This window comes from Acinonyx jubatus, chromosome A2, assembly GCF_027475565.1.
Source record: "Acinonyx jubatus isolate Ajub_Pintada_27869175 chromosome A2, VMU_Ajub_asm_v1.0, whole genome shotgun sequence".
Lineage (NCBI taxonomy): Eukaryota > Metazoa > Chordata > Mammalia > Carnivora > Felidae > Acinonyx > Acinonyx jubatus.
The window spans coordinates 20,273,864-20,294,633 of NC_069383.1; the positions used below are offsets into that span (position 1 = coordinate 20,273,864).

A 20,770-nucleotide genomic window follows, 5' to 3' on the forward strand; every position below is an offset into this window, starting at 1 on the left:
TTAAGATGGTACAGTTCAACCTTCACATTTTAAAGCTGAGCAAACAGGTTCATTAGATTGTACAGATAGATTAGTTGCTGACAGGTAATAAGAATTTGTTCTGGCCCTACCGCCAGCCTTTCTGAAGATGCAGGTCTATTTGTAATGGTGAATAAAAGTGGCTAAGAATTTATTAAGAAGGGGAAATAATTTTCTTTTTAGTCACTTTGTGCCCATCTAGTCTCTCTGCAGCCAAGAGTCCAGCACAATTAGGTGCTGATATGCCAGAGGCTCTGAAGTATTGTGGAGTATAGAATTTCCATCTACAATAAAAGTATTGTAACATCCTTCTGTTTTAGGGTATTTCGTGTAGTCTGGGATTATATCACACTTGTGACACTTGCAACCCGGTGGCTTGGCCCTTGTGGGGTTCAGCTGGTCTCACCAGTTGTTTTGTAAATCCCTCAGTCTTCTATGTTCTGCAGCTGGTTTCCCTCCATCCCTCCCTCCCCCTGTTTCTTTCCTTCTTTCTTTCCTTTTCTTTCTTTCTTTCTTTCTTTCTTTCTTTCGTTCTTTCTTTCTTTCTTTCTTTCTTTCTTTCTTTCTTTCTTTCTTTCTTTTCTTCCTTCCTTTTTCTTTCTTTCTCTTTCTTTCTTTCTTTCTTTCTTTCTTTCTTTCTCTCTCTCTCTCTCTCTCTCTCTCTTTCTTTGTCTGTGGTTGGAAACATGCTACTCATTCATTCTTGCATGCATACATTCAACAAGTATTTGTTGAGCACTTACTCTGTGGCAGGCACTGGTAAAAGCACCGGGAATATAGCAGTGAACAAAAACAGACCACCTTCTTGCCCTTACAGAACTTATAGGCAAGTGGGGAAGAAACAAAGGAGCAGGTGAAGGGATAGGGCTGCAAGGGCATTGCCATTTTCAATTTTGGAAGTTCTTGAAGGTCGTAACAATAAAGCAGAACTTCTTATTAGTGAAAACTTGGAAACAAAGATGGAGAAGACCAAGCTATGTATAGTCATGGTATATTTAGTGAACTTGGAGATTTGCTTCTTCTTTTCAGAATACTATTGCTTTCTCTGTGTTCCTGACCCCATAGTGAGTACTGTTACTAATACTGTTACTTACCCTAATGGTGGTGAGTGCTTATTGTATTACAGGCATCATGCTAAGTGCTTTGTGTATGTAGAACCCTTTAAGGTAGGTATTACACCAGTTCATTTTACTCATGAGAATAACAAGACCCAGGGAGGTTGGCTCAAGCATTGACTCAGCTAGTAAGTGCTAGAGCCTTGTTCTGGACCCAGGACCCCAACTCCAAAGTCTGTGCCTCTGTACCAAATATTACAAACTGATAACCTTTATTTTTATTATAACATTGAAGTTGTGTATATGTTTTTGCTTTTTTTTTTTTTTTAAAGTTTATTTTGAGAGAGAGAGTGAGTGGGGGGAGAGACAGGAGAAGGAGAATCCCAAGTAGGTTCTGTGCTCTGTCAGCTCAGAGCCCAATGTGGGACTCGATCCCAGGAACCATGAGATTCATGAGCCAAAATCAAGAGTTGGACACTTAACTGACTGAGCCACCTGGGCACCCCAAACATAGTAGTTTGCTTCTTTTTCATTACCTTGTCAAAACTTTTAAGCTTGAACTCCTTTTAACTACATTTGTAGTTAAAATTGGTATATGTGCGTAAACTAAATTTTAAAAAGTAGGCAGTTATTATTAAATAAATACTACTTTAAAATATGATATATACCACATGTGGTAGAAGATAGAAAATCTAGTTGTACAGAATTCATTTTATGTTAATGAACTAATAATGTAATTTTTGTAATAGTTGTATATATGTATGTAAAGTCCCTAGCACAGTGCTCGGCATATAGTAGGTGATCTATACATGATGGTGATTTTTATTATTTTTAGTTTCCACCTGACTTGTAACATAGGTAATATCTTTTACATGCAGGTGCCATGCCAGTAAAATGCTTTATTTAACTGCACCATCTTGTTACCTTATACGGTAACCTCAGCAGTGACCGGCACACTAGCTTGATGAGGACCACTTCATTTTTGATGTTCTCCTTTTATATATAGGGCCTCCAGGATTTATGTGAGTAGAAGTATATTTTGCTAGTTGAGGGCTGTGGCTCTTGGTTTAGTAAGCATTAGAATCACCTGGAGGGCTTATTAAAAGGCAGTTTGGAGACACTACCCCCAGACTTTCTAATTCAGTAGATGTGAGTGGTGTCCAAGTATTTGCATTTCTCACAATTTCCCATGGATGCTGCCACTGCTGCTCATTTATGGATACTTTTGGAACTGCTGCTTGGAAGTGACAAGACTTCGCATTATTGGTGTTCTTTTTCGATTATGCAGGTCCACTGAGTTACTGTATTGGTATCATTGATGTTGCTGAACTCACTGTGAAATAGTATGGAGAAATTTGATTTGTGTCAGTGTAATTGTACTTACTGTTTCAGGAGAAGTTCCCAATTTTTTTTTAATGTTTATTTATTTATTTTTTAAGTGAGAGACAGAGCACAAGTGGGGGAAAGGGCAGAGAGAGAGGGAGACACAGAATCCGAAGCAGGCTCCAGGCTCCAAGCTTTCAGCTCAGAGCCCGAGGTGAGGCTTGAACCCACAAATTGTGAGATCATGACCTGAGCCAAACTTGGACGCTTAACCGACTGAGCCACCCAGGCATCCCTTAAGGAAAAGTTTCTAGAGGTTACTTTTGCATTAGAGATTTTCAAAGTGTAGGTTTTAATGTGTTTCTGTTATTCGTCTTTATTCAAGACCTAAAAACACACAGGTTTAATTTTTTGGAATATATTTTACAAGGTAATTTCTAATTATATTTTTAATTATAATTGATTATAATCAAGTTTGGTTATAATTGATTTCTGAGAATTTCAGGGTATCTGGATGATGTGGGAGTTTAAAAATAGTAGCAAAGATTTTTATTTTCTTTAGTTCTTTTCAAAAATCATTTTAAGACTAAATTTGATAGAGTAGTATTGAATTGAATTTGGTGCTCATCATTCCCACTTACAAAGTAGATTTCATTCAGAATTTCACTTATACCAACATAACAATTTTACCTTTTCTTTTTAAAGCAGTGCTTGTACCTTTAGGGATATGATGGTATACAGGGGTTATTCTCTCAAAGAAGAAAAGGCAATCAGAAAGTCTTTGTTCATGAGATTAGACTGAAATATCTTCTCATCCACTGATTACTGAATACCTTTATGTGCCAGGCATTATGGTGGAAATAGGTACCAAAGTAATTTATCTTTTTCATGCACAATGAGGGGTTTTAGTGGATGGTAACTGACTATGATGTAATTGTGTGATGAGGTTACTGATAAACCCAGTGTTGTCGGATGCTTCATTAACACAATCAGTATTCTGTACAGATCTTAGAGGGTGAAGTTCTGCTTTCTTATTTTGCTAGACTTATTTCTTATTTTGTGTCCATAGTGTTACATTTAGTTTGGAGCTAAGGGACAAATTGGAGTCCTTCCAGAAGTGAGGACCTCTGCTGTTGAAAGGTCTTGCCATTTTTGCATATGAGGATCCTTGGAAAATGGGAGTAATTCATCTGGAGGGAAGACATCTTAATTATGTTTTTAGTTCCCTGCTGTAATGTAAGATCCATGAGGACAGGGACCCATCCTTCTTGTTCAGCACTGTGTCATCGTGCTTCTTTCCATGGCTGGTGTGTATTCAACAAACAGTTGAATGAGTCAGTTTTGAGGGGAAGATGATGGTTACTTTCAAATATTTGTCTTGTAGATGGCCTGTTAATTAGACTTACTGCTTATATTCCAGAGGACAAAGGAGGCAGGCACCAGGGATGGAATTTTTAGGTGGGCACATTTCAGTTTTACATAGGAAGAACTTTGTAAAACTAGTCTAATAGTCCTATCAATTAACTTTTTCCGGGATTTGAATTCTGCTATTTTAAATGTTTGGGTAGGGGCTGCATGGGGGCTTAATAGAAAATATATGCACTTTTTTTTTTTTTAATATTTATTTTTGAGAGACAGAGAGAGAGAGAGAGAGAGAGAGAGAGGGAGGGAGGGAGGGGCAGAGAGAGATGGAGACCTAGAATCCAAAGCAGGCTCCAGGCTCTGAGTTGTCAGCACAGAACCTGACGTGGGGCTTGAACCCACAAACCATGAGATCATGATCTGAGCCGAAGTCAGATGCTTATTAACTGAGCCACTCAGGCGCCCCAGAAAATATACGTGCTTTTAATAAATTATAGGCCAGAGTGATTTTTGGCTGCTTCTCTATTAAAGTATTTTGTTAACTAATAACCAGTAAAATAGTTTTTCCTAAGTTAGTCCTTTCCTGTCTTTTCAGACTTAAGCAAAGCAAAGAACTGGACCGAGAGAGGGCTTTTGCCAATGAGCAGTTAACCAGAGCTATTCTTCGAGAAAGGATATCAAGTGAAGAAGAACGAGCCAAGGCAAAGCACCTGGTGAGTATTAAAGATTTAGTAGAAATGTCTTGTCTACAAGGAAATCTCTGATGTTCGGGAAAAGCTAAGTACTTCTGGCCAGCTTTCAGTGTTGACAAAATGCATGTTCTCTTTCCTTAGATTTTTTTTTTCTGTTTTTTTTTTGTTTGTTTGTTTTGTTTTTTTCCTCTTACAAGTTGTTGACAATTTGCTAAGATTAACCTTGAAGGACTTTTTAAGGCAGGTAACTTGAGAATTATTGCAGTGGTGATCAACACTGAGACACTGGCACATGCATCTTCCCTGAAGGGATATTGCTTGTTTGCTCTGCTTGCCTCCCTCCCCGCCCCCACCCCCTTCCCCTTGATTTTGATTTCATTGTCTTTGAAACCTCTGGGGCAAGCAGCCTATCTTGTTTCTATCCCTGCTTGCAACCACCAGATGTTAGTCTGGGAAGTCTCCAGCAAAGGTGAGTAAGTTTTGATCAATCACTTTCTGGGCTTTAGAAAGGGAAAGATGCATAGCAAAGGCTTTGGGGAACTATATTTTTAAAGAAAAGGGATACTTTTTTTAAAAGAAACATTTTGAAACAGTTTAAGAGGAAAGATTATATAAATGTTTAAAATTGATTATTAATAGGGGAAAATTTAAAAGGCACCCATAAATCTGTCATTCTTACATAACTGTGATTTACACTGGGGTGTGTTTCCTCTAGACAATTTTTTTTTAAGAGAGGGGTTGGAGAGAGGGGCAGAGAGAGAGAGAGAGGAAGAGAATCTTAAGCAGGCTCCGTGCTCAGCACAGGGCCTGACCCGGGGCTCCATCTCACAACCCTGAGATGATGACCTGAGCTGAAATGAAGTCAGACACTTAAGCAGTGGAGCCACTCAGGCACCTCTAGACAATGTTGATTCTTAGATCAATTACATACTTTAAGAATTTGTGTATACATAAGAATATATAAGAATTTGTATAATGCTGTATACAGCATTTACCATCATGAACGTTTTCTTATATCAGTGAATGTTCTTGTGAAATGTACTTTTTGATGGCTAAATAACATCCTGTCTTCTCTGTGCAACATAACTTATCAAAGGATTTTCCATTGTTAGGGAAAAATGGGGCTGCTCTGGTTGAAGTTTGGTGTCCCGACAGCTTACTGCCCACTTCAGTCTTCCTAGAAACCCACATGTAACTTCTCAGGACCACTAGTGTTCATTGGAGTACAGTTGGGAAATCAGTGGAGAAGTAAAATGAGACTATATATTGGAGAACTTTGATTGCAGAACTGAAGGGGATGTCCCTTGTTCAGCAGGCCATTGAGAATTGTTGAAAAATTGTTAAGAAAAGGGTCACTTTGTGTTCTCTCGTATTTTTTCCCTTGGTCCTTTCTTTGAGAGGCCAACTGCTATGACCACATGCCATTAGAGAAAATAAAAGGAAGCCGATGTGTAATGAATCCATTTCTCCAAAGACTAACCCAGGGTCCAGGCTAAATGGGTAGACAGTGAAGCCAGAACAGAAGTGATGGCCCAAGAAAGAAATGTCCAGGGTCAGACTGTTTTGTAGGTCTCTTCTTTCTTGATTCTGGGGTTATAGGGTATAGATAACAACTTATAGTATCTTCCAGATTTTGGCACCTATCATAATATTAGCCAAAACAGAGCCCTCACAGCACTTAGGGACTAAAAGTGGAATTTATACAATAGGATTATAGTTGATCTGTCCTGGCTTGAGTGTTCTTAGAGATTTGAGTGGTAGTTCATGGCCACAGCAACATGGCTGCCCATAGCAATTTAGCTACCTGATACGAGGTTAACCCCCCTGTATTGTTGTTATTCATTTTAGAAGGCATGCATATTCATTGGATAAAAGTCAGAAAGTAAATAGAAAAATATTGAGATCACTTGGATTAACACTATCCAGAGACAATTACTGTTAATATTCTGGTTTATTATTTTTGTATTCCTTTCCACATTCCACTAAGTCTGTATAAAACATTTATATTAATATATTTATATGTAGTTCCCCAAACATAGGTGATGGCATACATAATCTCATATAACTCTTACAGTAACCTGCACATTAAAACAATTTAGACTATATGTAAAGATCATTCTGTATTCATAAATATGTATTTGTGTGATCACTTTTAATGATTGATGACTGCATTTCACAGCATTTTCTTCTAATAAGATAATACAGGGACATTATAGAAAATTTGGAAAATGTACAAATTACTAAGGAACTGTCTGTCTCATACTCGTTAGGATGGCTGCTATCAAAAAAACCTACAATAACAAGTATTGGCAAGGATGTTGTGGGAATGTAAAATGATATAGCCACTATGGAATACATTATGGCAGTTACTCAAAAAATTAAAAATAGAATTACCATATGATTCAGCCATCCCACATCTGGGTATTTATCTAAAAGATTTGAAAGCAGGGTCTCAAAGAGATATTTGTACATAGCAACATTATTCATAACAGGCAAAAAGTGGAAACAACCCAAGTGTATATGAGTAGATGAATGCATAAACAAAATGTGGTATGGACTGACAGTGGCATGTTATTCAGCTTTAAAAAGGAAGGAAATTCTGACACAGTGCAACATAGATAAACCTTGAGGATATTATGGTGAGTGAAATAATCCAGTCACAAAAAGACAAATACTGTGCGACTCCACTTACATGAAGTGTCTAGAGGAGTCAGATCTATAGAGAGAAATTCTGGAAGGGTGGTGTCCTGGGTTGTGGGGAGGGAGAAATGGAGCACTTTTTCATGGGTATGGAGTTTCCGTTTTGCAAGATGAAAACAGTTCTGGAGATTGGTTGAATAACAATGTTAATGTCCTTTTCCTGAACTCTTCACTTCTAAATGGTTAAGAGGGCAGATTTTATGTTATGTGTATATTACCACAAATAAAGATTTAAAAAGATTCTAAAGAAAATAAACATTACTGCACGTGTAATATTTAGAGGGTGTAAAGTTTATTCTTCCTTTTCCCCCATACGTCTACAGTCCAGGTTTCTAGATTCTACAATCTAGCAACTTATAAAACAGGATTTAAGTGATTTAAGTCTAATGTTGTCCTTTAGTACTTTGATTCTCAGCTGGAGAAGTAGGCATCCCCAACACCCGTTATTCCTGTGAGAGTCACTTCGAGAATGTTAGCATGTTTCTGCTGTGAGTGCTGGGCCCCAGTTGCGGCCATTCTTAACCCTAACGTGTGAGACTCGTGGAATGGTGATCAAACATTGATTTTGTTCCTCTTTATTTAGAGCCCAGATGTTGCAGCCAGTAAGAAAGTAAAGGTTGGGTTTCACATGTTTGAAGGAATTGGAAAGCTGTCTTTCAGGAGAGCTAGGAAAAAAGAAACAAAACTGATGTGATATTGGTACTGTGAAATAAAACGAACGCCTTCCCCAGCCCCCGTTTTCCTCCACCTGCTGACAGTTGACATTTAGATTGCTGTCTCCGTCCAGGCTTCTCTTCCCACAGTTGTAGCAGCTGGCTTTACTGAAGCTCTTTGAAGGGCAAAGACGGTAGTCCTGTTGTTGAAGTTTTAAAATCGGATCAGATCAGACTTTGCCTTTAGGAAGAAATGCTTTAACTGGAGAAGCTGTTCAGTGCTGCTCTAGATCCGAGAAGCCCATACTAGCCCCTCACTCTCCTTCTCACTGACTGGTACTGATCTCTTAGCTGATTTTTACCCAGAAGTTTTAGAGAGGCAGTTCACTGATAGGAATGAGTGTTTCTTAAGTGCAGGGAAGTCCCTCCATAAAGAATGAAGAGTAAATAAAAGGACAGCACCAGGCAACCTGTAAAGTTCAACTTGACATTCTGTGTATCTTTAAGACCTTGTACGTATATAAATCTAATATTTTCTGTGTCATTAGATTTTTAAAAAAAAATTAAAGAGTAGGGAGTTGTGTCTTTTAACTTTGGAATTACATTTAATTTCTTTTTAAAATGTGAATTAAAATTTTGGTTTACTCTTTTTTCTGTCTAATTAAATTTTGTTGACTTAACATTAGTCATTTTTTGTTACCACACAGAACTATGCAGTATTTTATTTTTTCTTTTCTTAACCTAAACTTTAAAAGAGTCCACAGTTTACTTAAGGAAATAGTCAAATAAATATACCTCTAATTATGCAGTAGTGTTCTTCACCCATTGGATGGATGTTTTAGTGAGTGCTTACTGTGTGAAAAACACTGGGCTAGATACATACCAAGTGTATATAAATGAAAAAGACAAAATCTTATTCTTAAGAAATTCACAGTATAGTGTGGGAGACTGATACATTAAAAATAATGGTAAGAAGCACTAACTCTGTTAGCCATGCTACTTACATTCTTGAGAGAATTCTGACTTTTGTGAAAGCAGGGACTTTTAACTCATTGCCACATGTGCATTCGTTTATTCAACACACATTGAGTGCCTAATATATAAGTGCCTAGCAAAGGGGAATTAGTCAATTAATACTTGTTGGTTGATTAAAGGAAGAATTGAATCTACTCAAGCCCTGAAAATGAGAGAGGGCGTGGGAAAGAATAGAAAAGACTTCTTAGGGAAGTGGTGCCTGAGCTGTGTGTTGAGGAATGAGCAGGGATCACGCATATGGTTGAGGAGTAGGGATGCTTTCATGTTGCAGGTGAAAGCATGGAGGCGTGGGGCCAGTGATATACCGCAAGGAGTTGCCAAGTGGGAAGTCCAGGGCAGGGAGTGTTGAGTGATGAGACAAGAGGTCGGCGGGGCTAAGATCATGAGTTCTGTGTATGGGATCCAGGGAACCCTGCACCATATACATATAAGGGGAGAAATGAAATGGTTAGGTAGGCATTTTGATATCTTAACCTAGTAAAGTGGGCAGGACAGAGTAGAGGAGGAAGTAAGTGTAAAGAGACAAGTTCAAAGTCTTCATTAATCCTATTTGAGGGCGGGTGGTGCTGGAATTTGGACAGTGCTAGTGGGGATGGAGAGAAAAGAGGACAAGTAAGAGATATTTAGATGATAGTACTTAGAAGATTTTAGATTTGAACAGTTGAAAGAAGTGGCAGGGGTGACTCCAAGGTTTCTGTTATTAGAAATCCTCTTATTTTAAATAGAAAAAGTAGCTATCAATGAAAAACATTCTTGGTTAAGTGCATATTGTGCAGTGTGACTTCTGTGTGGAATTGGGGAGGATTCTGGACTCAGGTACGACACTAATTATTTTGTTTGACTCTAGATGAGATCATTAGTCAGATTTGGTCCCTTTCTGCACTTCCCTCTTTCGCAAATTTATTGAACACCTACAATGTGTTACACACTGTTAGTTGCTGGGCATGCAAAGATGAATTATATATATCTGCTTAGTTTGCTTTGAAGACTCTCCTACAAGGTGTAGGGTTTGTGGGAGGGTCATTCTTCAACTCTTCTTCTACTTATGTCATATTTCTTTGAATCTGTAAAACCTTGTAGTGTTTAGAAAAAATAACACTAAAAAAATGGGGTAGGTGAATGCATAAATTTAGTTTTTCTAAATTTAAGTGACTGTTTCACCAAAATGTCACTTTTTATCCCCAGTTTCCTTTTTGTCTGAAATGCACCAGTGAAGCAATCAAGAAGAAGAATTGATTAATTTTGTGCTGTGTGCTTTTCAGTTCTATGTTTTGTTTGTGCTTCAAACTGTGACAGTTGAAATTTCATGGTCAAAGAGAAAAAGGTTTTGAAATTTGGGGTATGGAGGAAAATGACTAAATTAAAAGAAGTAGATAAGAATACCAACGCTGCCCAAATATAAGTGAGGTTCTGCCCAAGGCCAAAGGATGCAGTTGGGATTGTCATTTTGAAATGATCAAAATGATCAGCATGGCTCTTGCTCAAATTCTCTGTAGAAGAACAGTAAGGCTGATCACTCAGGGCTTTTAGTGTCGTTAAGATTAACCAGGTGAGCCACATTGCCGTGTTGCAGCAGCTTTCCTGGGTTCTTGGGCTCTTAAATATACTTTAAAAAAAACTGTTGCAGTTTTTTGGGTGCAATTTAGCGCTTTGATTATAATCTCTATTGATGTGTTCCCTCTGGTTATATATACTGTGTGGTGGTTTTCTTGCAAAAGACGCCAAGCCCAAAATGTTTTGACATGCATGGTGTATTAATTTGCTTTCAATGCCAAAAATGAAGTTAATGATTTTGAGCTTTTGCTTTTGAAGACGATTTAAATATAGAATTTCTACTTGATGTTTGAGGGATCTAAGCCATGTCGGTAGAAGATATTTTCCTCAGCCTTATTGGTAAGAATGGGACCAGGGATCCATCTACAAGTCTCAGTTACTCTCTTAACAGGAAATTTAACGGGCATTATCCCTCAAGACTGGTGGAGCCAAGGTGCACTGCACACATTTGCCTCCTGTGTGTTTGGAATCAACAGGCCATTATCGTTGCCAGGACAAAGCATGCGGATGCCATCTCCCTTTGTTCTTTGTTACCATATGGTCCTTACTTTCTGTGTGTAAAGCAGCATTATTATTGTCAGCGGGAGTGCACGGAGCCCTGTGAAGAGATTGTTTGTGAAATATCCCATGGAAAGGTAGGGCAGCTTCAGGTGTGTTTATTTGCTCCTGCGGTGGAAAAGGAGAAAGACGTTTTGTCTCAGTTTGCCAGCCTAGCCTTATGTTAAGAGCCCAGAGAGAGAATAGGACTGTTATTACAGATTTCAGTGTTAACTTACGTACTGAAAGCTTAACCAGATGAATATACTTCTCAAATGTACTTAGTCAAACCCTGTCCTCATCCAGCTTTACGGGAATACCTGGGATCTCAGCATTACCAAGTAGCCTTAGAGAGGCATGCATGCTCAGCAGATACCGTGGGGCCTGGAGCAGAGAATGGCTGAGTGTTCTTCGCGCAGTGGAGATTAAATCTCACTGTCAGGGACGGCGAGGCTGTCCAGTGGACACATTGTACAGGTGACCACAGTTTGCTCGTGTTGCTTTTGTCCGAGGAACTACCTGTGTGACCTTGTTGACAAAGTGATTAGAGAAGAAATAGCACAGTTGAGAATAATGCTGTTGATGTTCTTGCTTACAACTAGTTGTATTAAAAGACCACCGTGAGGAGCAACTCTGCTTAGAATGTGCTGTCATATTTCCATTCGAAACGTCCTGAAAAAAGTGCGTCAAGTTGCTTGCAAGCTGGCTGGCTGAGGGCAGCTCGTGTCGAGTGGTATCCTATGTGGTAGCCCTGCTGTAAATAGCTTATTGACGTCCCATCAGGTGGGTCATTATGGGTGTCAAGGTGAGGTATGGAGAGCACTGAGTAGAAATCCATAGGTAACTAAGGTGCAAAGGGCTGGTTATGATTCCATCTCTTTATAATGATCTGGCATTTATGGTTAACTTATTTACTTCACTGCCTGGTCTGAAATGAACTGTCATTAGGGCCTTGGAATTTTATCGAACTGACATCATAATCTCATTTCCTGCTGAAGAGGCTAAGAAATATGGCCCTCGGTGTGAGGTTTAACCTTTAACAAATTAAAAGTTTAACATAAGTATAACGAAGTCTGTCAGTCCTTACAAATCCCAAGTAAGATTTTTGCACATTATGTTGTGAATGAGACTGTAAGACAAATGTGCTCCTTTTTGTTTACCAACAGTCTTTTCAGTTTGTCTTCATGGCAAGTCCCAAAGCTGCCAGTTCTGATGTCGGCTTTGGAGAATTGCTTTCAACCCATTGTGAGCAGACCTGTGACTTAGTGAATTCAGCAGTGAATCGAATAGCAGTGATGCTTACTCTGTGACATACGGTGTGCAATGAGATCTGCTTCATTTTTGGGTTTTGGACATTGAAATTTTCACAATGTTACGCATTCTTGAACCACTCTATATTTATTTCTTTTATGTATCCCTGATTTTATTGCTTAGATGTGATTCCTAAATGGGACTGAATTATGTTCTTTCTGAGTTTCTTGATGTTTTAAACTATGCCCTGCTTTTGGGTGTGGGAAGGTTTATTTCCACGTAGCCTGGGGTTATTCCGTTAACCAGAAAGACATTCAACATTTTGTTCCAATGTGACTCTCTCCACTCTTTTCTTTACTAACTATATTTTAAGGATGACTTCTCCTGAAAATACCGACGGGCAGAATTACCAAATGAAGTAAGGCCTCCATTCTCCAGAGAGCGGGAATCTGTTTACAAACCTGCAGTATTTATTACATACCTCATTTAGCCCATTCATCATTTTAATAGAAAAATGAGTCATTTTAGATGATTCTGAAATAATTCGAGGTAAGCCACATAGCCCTGGGCAGAATATGATTTACTCAGACGGCACCAGGCTATTTTCAAGAAAATGTAATGGAATGATCGGCACCAATAATTCATGATTACTTGTGGCAAACTCATCAGATGTTTTCATTGTCATAGAAATTTGTTGATGAGATTAAAAGTTTAGAGGAGTTTTCTAGCTAACTTCTCATTTGCCCATCTTTTATGATAAATGACTACAAAGTTACATACTTAACTCTGTGTTTAAATATCCTCTGCCTGTTTAAAACACTGACTATAAATTTAATTCTAGATTGTGTTTAGTATTCTCTTGAGACACCGGTCAGTGTCTCAGGGCTAGTTTTATTGGCGATTACAGACCTATTTGTATACATTTTCTGCTTACGCACTAAATATAATCCTTTAACGTTTCTTTAGGTTGATTCTCAGAAACATAGCTAACTGAATGCCTGGAACTATAGCTCCAAACCCAAAACACTTGGAAACCCACAGAACGTTTCTAGGTAGTGCTGTATCCCTCATGAGTTTTGTTGATAACCAGCATCACAATGAAAATAGTTGATAACTTGTTTTTAGCGCTTTTCATTTAACCAAGAGTTTCCAAGTCCAGTGTCTTATTTGGTGTTGATAATTGGTTGAAATGGGCAGGACTTCTATCATTCCTGTTACAAATGATAAGAGAACTGTTCAAGGAGACTGTCAACTTAAAGGTTGCACAGGGAGTGAGCTGCAAATTAGGTCCCCACTGCCTGGGTGATCTTAGTTGGGGCACAATTTAGCAAATTTTGTTATTATCAAGTTTTTAACCTATAGTGCTTTTACCAACAATATTTGAAAGAGTAAGGGGACTTTTAGGGTTAGGTGAATGGACAAAGGAGAAATTACTGGAGGCATAAAAAAGACATGAAAACGTCATACATATGGTGAGTACATGCAGGAAGTAAAAATACCACAGCATGATGGGCATACTATACTCATGGAGAAGGAACATGAAGGCAGGCAGCCCTGGCCACTCTAGCAGCCCTTGTGTGGTATTGCTTAATGAAATAATGTATTCATTATTGCAACACTACCAGAGATTAAGAATAATCTATTTAAGGACAAGGAATGGGCGAATGCATATTAGAACTAAAGTTTCCTTCTAAGTTATTTTGAATTGAAAAGTTTTGGCCTGTCAGGTTGTAAATTGCAGTATTCCAAAAAAATTTCTCACCTGTGAATGTCAACAGTGCAAAGGATACTGGTTAAATGAAATATTATTGTATATTTTCATAAAGTTATTTTCAAGTGTACTTGTTAAAAAATGTTTGCTCTATTATGTTGTATTTTGAGAGAGGTGATTGATATGGATAGAAAAGGACCAGGTTTGTAGCAATTATCCATTTCCTTGCCCTCAGAAGATCACCAATATATAAAGGAAGAAACTTTCTTTTTTTATGTGCAAGGTAAACTATTTGCAGGGGAGGTAAGAGATGAATTGATTATTTTTCTACTTTGGACAATAAAGATGTGTTAATGTAGCAGGATTCTTGTTGAGAATAGAGATAGGCTTGCTGCAGATTTTTTTTTAATGTTTATTTATTTATTTTGAGGGAGGGAGAGAGAGAGAGAGAGAGGGAGGGAGGGAGAGAGAGAGGGAAGGAGGGAGGGAGGAAGGAAGGAAGGGAGAAAGAATGAATCCCAAGCAGCATCTGTGCTATCAGCACAGAGCCCGACGTGGGGCTTGTGCCCACGAACCATGAGTTCATGACCTGAGATGAAATCATGGGTTGGATGCCCAACTGACTGAGCCCCCCAGGTACCCCTAGATTATATTTAAAATTAAATGTAATATATTCACAGTAATATATGTATGTATTCACAGTAATATATGTCCACTTTACTCCTGCAGTGGATTTAGTGAATTGTATGCTTTATGTTTTACTGAACTGTATGAGAAATTTAAAGTGAAGGTATTCCACAGGTTTTCCCTGTAAAAGTCAGACTCTGAATAGAGTTGAAAGAAACTGTGTCATTGACCATTTTGGAGATTTGTAAAATTAAAAAACAAAAAAAAGGAAACAAATTGGGGATGTAGTTATATAACCATGAATGCAGTTTTCAACTTAATTAATGATCCCAAGAATATTTCTTGTTCATAGCAGGTTAATTAATGTAATAGAAAAATTAGTCTTTTTCCTAAAAGTAGGCTTTTCCCTCACAGCTATGGTAGAAGGACAGGAAAGAGCCGGCACCTGATTTTTACTGTGTGTTGTAAAATTAAAACCTGAACATAAGCAGGGCTAGATGATGTTCTTGCATGTAGGTGTGTATGCTTTGTGTTGCACACGGTAAAGGTATTTTGTAGACACTACAGGAAATTTTAATTTCAAAATTATTTTCTTAAATTTTTTATTTTACATTTTTAAGTTTCAGAAATTTCCTAAGAACAAAGAACTTTACTCAGACCTATCTAGCACACATGGATTACCATTCTGTCTCTTTCTATGCGTGCCCGCACACATACACATTCCTTTTCCGAACCATTTAGCGTGGGTTGCATACGTCATGCAGTTTGCCCCTTAACACTTCCGCCCTTTAAAAATTAGCGTGTTTCTTCGGGTGCCTGGGTGGCTCAGTTGGTTAAGTGTCTGACTTTTACTCCAGTCATTATCTCGCTGTTCATGGGTTTGAGCCCTGCGTCGGGCTCTGTGCTGACAGCTCGGAGCCTGGAGCCTGCTTTGGATTCTGTGTTTCTCTCTCTCTCTGCCCCTCCCCTACTTGCACTGTCTCTCCTTCAAAAATAAATTATTTTTATGTATTGTTTCTTACATAACCAAGAACAGTTGTCAAAATCAGGACATCTAGCATTAATGCAATAGTTTAATCTTAAAAAAAATTTTTTTTAAACGTTTATTCATTTTTGAGAGACAAAGACAGAGCACAAATGGGGGTGGGGAGGAGAGAGAGGGAGACATAATCCGCAGCAGGTTCCAGGCTCTGAGCTGTCAGCATGGAGCCTGAGGCAGTGCTCGAACTTAACAAACTGTTGAGATCATGACCTGAGCCAAAGTCGAACACTTAACTAACTGAACCACCTAGAGGCCCCTTCAGTAGTTTACTCTTTAATCCAGATGCCAATAATGTTCATAGTAATGTTTCCTCCTGGAACAGGATACATCCCAGGATCATATATTGCATTTTGTTGTCATATCTTAAGACATTTTAAGCATGATTTACGAACAACGGGATCTACATGAATACTGTGTTAATTTCAATTTATGAATTCTTGCTGTTATTGTTAGAGTTTTACAAAGATGGTGGTAGAATGGGCAGAAAATGATAGGTGAGGGGTTTTATTCAGACATATAGATTAATATTCTATGTTGTGGGTAAAGATTCAGTTGTTTTTGGTATTTTCTTTTCATGAACCAAAATGAAAACAACTTAAATGCTTTCACCAGCATCTGTATTGATTCTGTGTCTTTGAAATGTAGCAGGCATCCATGTTGTATCATTAAAAACTGTTAGAGAGTAAACTCTTATTTTTCTACAGAGGTTTTTGAACAATATTTTTATCTGGAATAGACTTCTCTCTGTCCCCCCTTCCACTCCCTCAAGTACTGCTCCAGGTAATTTTAGGCAAATTGCTTTGTTTCTTTGTGCCCTTTGTTTCTATCTGTTTAAAGTGAGGACAAGGTCGTTAATGCACTTTTCTTTCAAGTCTTTTACCTTGATGAATAAATATATAAATACATGAGTTCTAAGAGAATGCAAAGTTCTATATGCTTATAAATTGACTTTTCATAAAGTAATTTTGCTTATGAATAGGTTACCAATTCCAAGAGTCACATCTATTTTAATTTTCTTTAGTTATTAAAAAAAAAACATTTTAAAAAAGAAAAATAGTTAAGGTTGAAAGCCTCTATTTTCTTGGTTAAATTGGATTTTTGTTATTGAAAACTTAACTCTGATTAGTAGAAGTGGTTTAGTCATAGGCAGTGGCGTAAATGCTGTTAGCAGTCACTGTATTGAAAGGGTCTATGGGTGGCCAGGTGGCTCAGTCGGTAAGTGTCAGACTCTTGATTTTGGCTCAGGTCATGATCTCAGGGTTGTGAGATTGAGCCCTGCATCTGGTCTGCACTGACAGCGGAGAGCCTGATGTAGGGTTTGAACTCACCACCTGCGAGACCATGACTGGAGCCTAAGCAGATGCTCATGCTCAACCCACTGAGCCACCCATGCACCCCTAAAGATTCACCTTTTTAAATGCTTACTGTATTTTCCATTTATTTCCCACTTATTTCTTCAGCTCACTAAAAATCATTTGTTAATTTTCTAGTATGAGCATTGTATCTCTGCCTTGCCCATTTGAGGCATAAGTTTTCTTTTCCAACTCCTCCCTGCCTTTCCATGTTATCTCTAGAATGTTCCCGTCATTCTGTTATACATAGGTGACAGGAGAATGTATGGATGCTTCAAAATTTTTTTTTTAACTCCTTGAGGAACTCAGTATATTGTAAAGAAATTTGCTGAGTTCCAACCCTGAAGGCATCCATCAAAAAGAACAAGATCTAAATACCATCCTCCTTTTGGGGCGCCTGGGTGGCTCAGGCGGTTAAGTGTCTGACTTCGGCTCAGGTCACGATCTCGCTGTCCGTGAGTTCGAGCCCTGCGTCGGGCTCTGTGCTGACAGCTCGGAACCTGGAGCCTGCTTCAGATTCTGTGTCTCCCTCTTTCTCAGCCCCACCCCTGCTCATGCTCTGTCTCCGTCTCAAAAATAAATAAACGTTAAAAAAAAATAAAATTCCGTCCTCCTTTAGAATGCAGCATATTTTAACCATGTATCTCCATCTTGTAGATCACCATTTCCAAGATGTATGTATAGCTGTACATATGCTCTGCATGTATATTACACTGTTGCTTCCCCCACCCTCTCTTCCCCTCTCCTCTCTTTATATATACTTCTCACACACACACACACACACACACACACACACACACACACATTTTTTTTTTCTTCTGTGAGCCTTGGGAACATGTACACCGGGCTTGTGGAGTGACACAACAAAGGCAGGCTCATGAAGTAGTCAGGTTTTGTCTTTGTAAATGACATGGCACAAATGCATGTGGTGGATTAAAATATGTTCACCCTGACAGAAGTCTTTTACTTGAAGTGAAAAAGCCTGCCGTCACTTCCAGTCGCAGCAAAGGTTGCGGCAGTAAGGGTAACTTGCCAAGCCGGCGAGTTTTCTCCAGCTCTATTCTGGAGGTATGTTTGTTACTTGATTCTCAGCTTTGAGTTGGTTATAATTTTGTCTTGGCATGCGCTCTTTCCAGAATACATCAGTTTTCATGTTTCTTTGTTTTTTTCCTCAAGAGTTATAAAGGGGTGGGGTTAGCTTTTTGTCTGGCAAGTAGCAAGGCCTCTTTGAGTTCCCCAGTCAATAATTGTAAAATAACTAGAAATTGATCCATGCCAGCTGTAAATCCATCCATGCATTTCTATTAATGTCTGTCATCCTAGAGAAGCTGCACAAAAGACATTTCTGTCCCCATGTCCCTGAATATGGGACACAAGCAAGTAACAGCCAACTGTGCACGAGGGAATGTTCTTATGGTGGCCACAGTTTGGTATAAGTCTTCTGGAGCTTTTCTTCTGCTTTGTATTGTGTAATTGCAGGAGGTTGAAAAGGTTTTGTCGTGTGAGCCTAACTTAATTGGGGGCTTAGAGCTTCGTCCTGCATGTAGGTGGAGTAATGATGTGATTTGATGCTATTGCCAGGTTATATGTCTACAAAATATACTTTTCATTGACTTGGCATGGCCTTACCCTCTTCTCTGTTTCTCCCTCTTATTTCTCTCTCTCTCCAGATAGAAGCAAGGGAGGAAAGTGCGGGGGTGTTTACTTTGGCAAGACTACCGTTGATATGCACGTGTGATGCCTGGGAAAAAGGATGCTAGTTGATATCTGGGATAGGGGCACTCCTCCTCCTCTCCCAGCTGTCGTGATGAGGTGTTTGTCATATCGCCACCTTGTCAGTCTGGAGATCTTATGAAGCTTAAAGTTTCTAAGGATGGGGTGCTTTCATGTTGGGAGGTCTTTTCTGTAGTTAGAGACTGCAGTATAGTAGCTTAGAAATAAAGGAGGAATAGTTAGTTGTCTTATAATAAAGTTCAGGACATATTTTGAGTGACTGTAGAGTAAAACTTGCTTGTCACTGATGGAATACATTAACATGTCTAAAGAAAGAATGTGTCAATTTTTATTTTTCAGTCTTCAAAATAAAGTTTCAAAAGATCTTTAATATCATGGGACATGTTTACAATATGATATTTAATACCATACAAGTCCTCATGCTCTTTCTAATCTGTATCTGCGCAGACAGCTTGCTATAGGATATTTTCTTTTTGATTTTTTCTATTTTTAAAACACTTTTTGTGTTTATCTGATTCTCTGAATTGAATATGTGTTTATTATATACAGTTTTTTAAAAAAGATCTCTTCAGTCATTAATGAACTGCTTTTTTTTTTAATGTTTATTTATTTTTGAGACAGAGAGAGACAGAGCATGAGTGGGGGAGGGGCAGAGAGAGCAGGAGACACAGAATCAGAAGCAGGTTCCAGGCTCCGAGCCGTCAGCACAGAGCCCGATGCGGGGCTCCAACTCATGGACCGTGAGATCGTGACCTGAGCCGAAGTCGGATGCTTAACCGACGGAGCCACCCAGGCTCCCCTAACGAATTGCTTTTGAAAGAGTTCTATAAATGGAAGGAAAGAGAAGACTCAAAAAGACAAGAAAAGCTGTGTCCTTCCCACCCCAGCCCTGGTCTGCATTTGTCTGGTGCTGGTGGATGCCTGCCTTTTGTGGAGATACTTCGAGCAAGCTGTCGTAGCGTCGTGCCAGCACACTTCCAGGTCATAAAGCTTTTCAGGTAACTTTCCAGTGTCCACATAGATGGCCTGCAGAAAGAGCATGCCTTGGCCAGAGGTCCCACATGTGTGTTCTTTTTGGCAGATGTAATTCTTACTTGAAAGCAATAATTTGGCCTTTTAGTTCATTTGTAAGTCTCTGTAAACTTCCGAGGCGGTCAGCAAACTGGATTTTGAAACGTGCAATAGTAAGTTCACCCAAGTAATTAATTCCTCACCTGGGGCCTTTGACAGGTATCCTGATGCCGGTCCTGTTAATAGCCCTTGTGCCATGTCCCTGAAGAAAGGAAATTGAGAGATGTGCTCTGCAAGGCGTGCCCTGTGATGGGAGAGCCTCATCAATTCAGAGCTGCAGCCCACTGCACACTTTTGCCCAGAGCCTGCTGTATGGCGCTCTGTCTCCTTCCTTCCCCTGGTCTTAGTGGCCAGTCAGCCTTGGTGCAGGTAGAGGTGAAATTGTCTCGCACGATCACTGTACTTCTTGTTACAACTTAAAGAAACTATAGAAATCACCCTACCTAGCCTCCTATTTGTGAAGAAAGAGGCCCAGGCCTCTTAGGGATAAAGTGACAGTGAGCTCAGTTTCCACTATGTCTAGTTTTCCTGTCTGGGATGTTTTTCATCATCTTCAGTGGTGATTTCCAGGTAGGCTGTGAAGATTGCAGGCCAGAGAATAAGAAGGCCAGGGTAGATCACTCTTCAACAGAGCTAGGGGAATGCACGTTTATCTTTGTATCACCTCTTCTGTCTCTCCTTTATTTTATTTATTTTTAAAAAATTTTTATTTATTTTGAGAGAGAGAGGGAGCAAGTGAGCATGTGCATGCAAGTCAGGGAGGGATAGAGTAAGAGAGAAAGAGAGAGAGAGAGAGAGAGAGAGAGAGAGAGAGAGAGAATGAATCAGAATCCCTAGCATACTCCGAGCTGTCATTGCAGAGCTCGATTGGGGCTCGATCTCACGAACTGTGAGATTATGACCTAAGCCGACATCAAGAGCTAGATGCTTAACCACCTGAGCCACCCAGGAACCTCTGTCTCTCCTCCTTACGTGGTGGTTTTCTCAGTGGCCCATTTGCCTACCTCCTCATTTAAGAGATGTAAGTAGCTGGACAAAGATGAATATAACTTC

The 20,770-nt window shown here is 39.1% G+C and overlaps 1 protein-coding gene across 3 annotated transcripts in view; it reads left to right on the plus strand.

Moving 5' to 3' along the window:
* CHCHD3 (coiled-coil-helix-coiled-coil-helix domain containing 3) overlaps window positions 1-20,770 on the plus strand; it is a 278,785-nt gene that overhangs the window by 98,737 nt on the left and 159,278 nt on the right. For all 3 annotated transcript variants that reach the window (XM_053218065.1, XM_015073046.3, XM_053218066.1), the window contains exon 4: window positions 4,354-4,471. In XM_053218065.1, the coding sequence (XP_053074040.1) occupies window positions 4,354-4,471 (118 nt within the window). The remainder of the gene's footprint in view (window positions 1-4,353; window positions 4,472-20,770) is intronic.